The sequence below is a fragment of the Mirounga leonina genome, unplaced genomic scaffold (assembly GCF_011800145.1).
Source record: "Mirounga leonina isolate KUSES-001 unplaced genomic scaffold, KU_Mleo_1.0 Mir_173, whole genome shotgun sequence".
Lineage (NCBI taxonomy): Eukaryota > Metazoa > Chordata > Mammalia > Carnivora > Phocidae > Mirounga > Mirounga leonina.
This window is the reverse complement of record NW_023270447.1, coordinates 69,693,280-69,699,279: the sequence shown is the minus strand read 5'-3', so window position 1 is coordinate 69,699,279 and position 6,000 is coordinate 69,693,280. Positions and strand designations below refer to the sequence as shown.

General features: G+C 40.8%; 1 protein-coding gene across 1 annotated transcript in view; it reads left to right on the top strand.

The window, feature by feature from the left end:
- Positions 1 to 6,000, top strand: part of RBBP4 (RB binding protein 4, chromatin remodeling factor) — a 28,289-nt gene that overhangs the window by 19,831 nt on the left and 2,458 nt on the right. Inside the window, exons 9-11 of the mRNA XM_035019198.1 lie at positions 2,591 to 2,667; positions 2,771 to 2,828; positions 2,916 to 3,026. Coding sequence (XP_034875089.1) covers positions 2,591 to 2,667; positions 2,771 to 2,828; positions 2,916 to 3,026 — 246 coding nt within the window. The remainder of the gene's footprint in view (positions 1 to 2,590; positions 2,668 to 2,770; positions 2,829 to 2,915; positions 3,027 to 6,000) is intronic.

The following is a 6,000-nucleotide window of genomic DNA, read 5'->3' as shown; positions in this document are numbered from 1 at the left end:
TGGGAAGCCTGCTTCTCCCTCTCCCACTCCCCCTGCTTGTGTTCCCTCTCTCACTGTGTCTCTCTCTGTCAAATAAATAAAATCTTTTAAAAATAAATAAATTAATAAATTAATAATAAATAAATAAACTCCCAAGATGCTATTTACAGGGATGTTTAGGGCTTTTCCCCCCTTTTCGTCTTTTTAGATTTATTCCCATGAAGATTTATTCCCAGAGAATAATTAACTCATAACAAACAATTTCTCTCCTACTAGACGCATAGCAGTCAAGAGGTGATAAAGTCTAAAAGAACCTAGTTTTGGGGGGCGCCTGGGTAGCTCAGTCGTTAAGCGTCTGCCTTCGACTCAGATCATGATCCCGGGGTCCTGGGATCAAGCCCCGCGTCGGGCTCCCTGCTCTGCGGGAAGCCTTCTTCTCCCTCTCCCACTCCCCCTGCTTGTGTTCCTTCTCTCGCTCTCTCTCAGTCAAATAAATAAATAAAATCTTTAAAAAAGAGCTTACAGTTTTATAGCAAGGAAAGGCCCATTTAGATTCACCTAACAGAAGATTGTTAAGTGTTAAGAACTAAAGGGTGGGGGCACTTACGGGTGGGTGGCTCAGTCAGTTAAGGGTCTGCCTTTGGCTCAGGTCATGATTCTGAGGTCCTGGGATTGAGCCCCGCATTGGGCTCCTTACTCAGTTAGGAGTCTGCTTCTCCCTCTGCCCCTCCCCCCAGCTTGTGCTCTCTCTCTCTCTCTCTCTCTCTCTGTCTCAAGTAAATAAAATCTTAAAAATGGGAGGGGGCGCACCTGGGTGGCTTAGTCTGTTAAGCGGCTGCCTTCGGCTCAGATCATGGTCCCAGGGTCTTAGGATCAAATCCCGCTTCTCCCGCTGCCTGCCACTCCCCCTGCTTGTGCGCTCTCCTCTGTCTCTCTCTGTCAAATAAATAAATATATCTTAAGAAAAAGAACTTAGGGTGGTCAAAGTTAATTTTGGTGTGTGAAAGGGGCCTCTGAATTAGGCTCTAGGTGAGCCATACTCCTAGGCACTTGGTCTCACTTAACCTTACTTTCTACTCTTAGACTGCTCCAGTGAACATTTTGTCTTTATCCTGTCTCTTTGTCCTTGTTTGTAATGGTGTTCTTGCCTGGAGAGCATCTAAATTCTTCCCTAAGTATTGGTCACTAATGCCCTTTTATCTGTACCATGAAGCTAGGACTTTCTTTTCTTTTTTTTTCTTTTTTTTTTTTAAGATTTTATTTATTTATTTAAGAGAGCATGAGACGGGAGAGGGTCAGAGGGAGAAGCAGACTCCTCACTGAGTGGGGGAGCCCGATGTGGGACTCGATCCTGGGACTCCAGGATCACGACCTGAGCTGAAGGCAGTTGCTTAACCAACTGAGCCACCCAGGCGCCCGAAGCTAGGACTTTCTTATCAAACAGTGTAACAGTATGTGATTGTTGTATGTGTGGTAGCTAACTTTAATAAAATCATTATTGTAAGGAGTCAGGTTTTTTTTGTTGTTTTAGTTTTTTATCAGTTTTATGTATAATACTGAATTCATAATAAGCACTTGAGAAAATAGATACTGTATGTATGTGTTCCGTACTTTAGTTCTAATGTCAGAATTGGATTACATTTGGCCAGAAGCCAGAATTAGTAAAACTAGATTAAGATCAGATCTTCAAAAAATATAGGATGAGGGGCATCTGACTGACTCAGTAGGTGGAACATGTGACTCTTGATCTCAGGGTCATAAGTTCCAGCCCCACAATGGGTGTAGAGTTTACTTAAAAATTAAAAATTATATATACATATGTATATATGTGTGTATATGTATGTGTGTGTGTATGTATATGTATGTGTATATATATATGATGAAATAGTTTACTTAAAATTAAAAATCTTCATTTTTTTAAGATTTTATTCATTTATATGAAAGAGAGCGCCAGTGAGGGAGAAGCAGACTCCCCGCAGAGCAGGGAGCCCAATGCGGGGCTCGATCCCAGGACCCTGAGATCATGACCTGAGCTGAAGGCAGCCGTTTAACCAACTGAGCCACCCAGGCGCCCCTAAAAATCTTTAACACACATACACTCACACAGATATATATAGATATAGATATAGATCTATATACATATAATGAAGTAGAACAAAAGCTGACATCCTGGGTTTAGTGATAGGTAGATAAGATGGTTTCTTGTATGAAGATAACCTATCAGGGTTTTTTTGTGTTTTTTGGTTTTTGGGTTTTTTTTTTTCGTGTGTTGGGGGAGGTTTGTTTGGGTTTTTTTGTTTTGTTTTGTTTTGTTTTATTATTTATTTATTAAGTAATCTCTGCACCCAAACTGGGGTGGAACTTAGAACCCTGAGATCAAGAGTTGCATGATCCAACCAACTGAGCCATCCAGACACCCCCTCCAGCTGTCAGTTTTAATTATAATGTCTAAAATACTTTGATTTCTTTTTTATTTATGAAATTTTTAAACTGTTAAATGTTAACATTTAACATTTATGTTAAATTGCATAACTTTTGAATGATGGTAGCCTGATTAATGAACTTCATTTTCTAAATAACAGCTTTTCTATTTCCTTCATTCTTACTGTAGGTTCAGTGGTCGCCTCACAATGAGACTATTTTGGCTTCCAGTGGTACTGATCGCAGACTGAATGTCTGGGATTTAAGGTAAGTCTTGTATTGGTTACTCTTTGTGGAGTTATGTATAGTTTTCCAAATTAGTTAATTGGGATAAATCTCTCTTAACTTTTTAAAAATCTTTTTGTGCTAGTAAAATTGGAGAGGAACAATCCCCAGAAGATGCAGAAGATGGGCCACCAGAATTGTTGGTATGTTCTGCACATTGAGTAGTATTAAAATAGTCCATTGTTTATTGCCCTCTGCTTTTCATATCTTTGTTTTCCTCCCTCTTCCAGTTTATTCATGGTGGTCACACTGCCAAGATATCTGATTTCTCCTGGAATCCCAATGAACCTTGGGTGATTTGTTCTGTATCAGAAGACAATATCATGCAAGTGTGGCAAATGGTAAGTGTTGTCATTTATTCAGGGAACATTAGGTAAATGAGATGTAGTATCACTTCATATTTATAGACTTTATGAATACAACTGGTATCTCTGGTTAGTTTACTCCCAAGTGTGACTTTAGCACTTGCTGCACCTTATCATTTTCAAGTGCCTGCTCATTACCTTTATCTGCTTATCCCACTAGTATCTCAAACTTCTCTCTCCCTTCTCCTTATTCCCGTTTTCTCCTGATTTTCCTGTTTCCTATATGGCTCCAGTGTCATCACACCCCCCCACCCAGCTCAACCAACTTGAAAACTCAAGAGTTCTTCATTATCTATTCACCTCTAGGTCTGGTTTACTTACCAGATTTTACATTGTCTATCTGCATTGTTTCTCATATCTGTACTAATCTTACAGATACACACTTATGTACCCAGCTTTCCTGTTTCTACTCCACACCCTGGTTTTTGGTCAGGTTCTCATTACTACTTGCTAGGCTATTGCAGTACCTCCTTGCTGGCCTCCTGCTTTCCCTGCTTTACTAGCAGTTGAATCTTTGGGAATGGTCATTCCTTTGAAGTGGCTTGTAGCTTTGAACTTGCCTAGCACAGTTTCTACCCCAATGGCACAGCATCAGATACTGCCATTTCTCCACGAAATATTACTAGATTCCAAAAACATCGCTGTTCTTTATACCCCAGTTGGGAAGTAATTACCCTTTTTTGAATTTCCAGAGTGCTTGGGATTTATAATAAAGATAACTGTAATGTCTAATATATAGCAATATAAGAAACACTTGCCTTTTGGAGATGGTTGGTGGTGACAGTTGCACACAAGGTGAATGGACTTAATGCCACTGAACTGTATACTTAAAAATGGTTAAGATGGCAATTTTATGTGTATTTTACCACAGATTTTTTTTTAATTGCATAACTTTTGAATGATGGTAGCCTGATTAATGAAAAGATTTGGAAAAAAGATTTTGTTGTTTTAGGATAGATCTAGGGGCAGGAATAAGCTCCAGGGGAAAGGTTTTGGCTCAACATGAGGAAAAATTTTTTTTTTTTTTAAGATTTTATTTATTTATTTGCGAGAGAGAATGAGAGACAGAGAGCATGAGAGGGAGGAGGGTCAGAGGGAGAAGCAGACTCCCCGCTGAGCAGGGAGCCCGATGCGGGACTCGATCCCGGGACTCCAGGATCATGACCTGAGCCGAAGGCAGTCGCTTAACCGACTGAGCCACCCAGGCGCCCGAGGAAAAATATTTTAATAACCAGAACTTTCTTGGGGTGCCTGGGTGGCTCAGTTGGTTGAGCGTCTGCCTTCGGTTCAGCAGGCAGACTGCTTCTCCCTCTCCCTCTGCTGCTCCCCCTGCTTGTGCGTGCACTTGCTCGCTCTCAGATAAATAAAAAATCTTTAAAACAGAACTTCCTTAAAGAATAGCACTGTTAGGGCACCTGGGTGGCTCAGTTTGTCAAGCGACTGCCTTCAGCTCAGGTCATGACCCTGGAGTCCCAGGATCGAGTCCCACATCGGGCTCCCTGCTCAGCAGGGAGTCTGCTTCTCCCTCTGACTCTCCCCCCTCTCACGCTCTCTCTCTCAAATAAATAAAATTTTAAAAAAAAGCACTATTAATCAAAGTTAAAGAAATAAAATGAAAAGAAAAAGAAATGAGAGTTTTTGTGGCCTATGAGATTAACAAATTATATGGTATATCCATACTTTGGAATATCATGTATCAAAAAGAAATATGCTTAGTTTTTATAAGATATTCATGACATGAAGTAGGGAAAAAGCGGATTGTAGAACAATAGCATGTTATAATCCCTCATATTAAAATTATTGTAGCTTGAGTGCCTGGGTGGCTCAGTTGGTTAAGCACTGCCTTCTGCTCAGGTCATGATCCCAGAGTCCTGGGATCAAGCCCATATCGGCCTCCCTGCTCAGCAGAGAGTCTGCTTCTCCCTCCGCCCCCCTTCACCCCTGCTCATCCTTACTTGCACACTCTCTCTCCTTCTCTCCCTCTTCCTCTCAGATAAATAAGTAAATACTTTTTAAAAAGTAAAAATTATTCTAGCTAGTCTTGAATTTAATTATATGTAACTGTTTAGATGCTTGTCATAATGTGGCTGGTATATTTAGGGAGTTTTTGGATTTCTTTATACATTTCGGTGTATTATAATTTGTAATAATAAGTATGTAGTACACGTGTAAACAGAAGATCTACCTCACCTTTTTCCTTGTAATATACCCACGTATAATTAATATAAAAAGTTAAGAGTTCTGACAGGAAGGTGAAATGTGCTGCCTTGGATAGCCTGTCAATTAAAGATATGTTAGTAGTTGCCATGGGAATGTTGTAGGAGATTGAACTATATCACCTTCGGGCCAGGTTGTTCCTTTACTCAGTTTTTTTAGAATTGTGGTAAAAGAAAAAAAAGAATTGTAAAACAAGTAAATATTTTGTCCTTGTCCAAGTTCCTAAAACCCTTGGGGTTATCTGAGTGGTAGAAGTCTCTGTTGCTGTTTATAAGGAGCCCCTTTTGGCCACATCTGAGTTTAGGCTAAGGAGGTAACTTAGGGCCCCTGGCAAGCCTCAGGATGGGGTTGGTCTCCCAAAAGACCAAATAGGTGATTGGAGAACTTTTCAGTCCCTCCCACCCACAGGCAGAGGGGATTGAGCTCTGTAAAACTGTTGAAAAGGCTCTATGTACCCTCTTGATTCGATGAGCTTCCGGGTTGTTGACTATATTGATGCTGCCCAGAGAAGACCTAGAAGCTTTGCGTTCCCTTCTCACCTTGCCCAGTGCTTCACTGCCATTTGGCGTTTCCTGAGTTGTAAGCTGTATAGTAAACTGCTAATAGTAAGCAAGGCGTGTTCATGATTCCAGGAGTCATTCCAGCAAATTATCGAACCTAAGGTGGCGGGGTTGGTGGGGGGAGGGGGATGGCTTGTGGAAACTCCTGAGTTGATAGCCAAGTTGGACAGAAG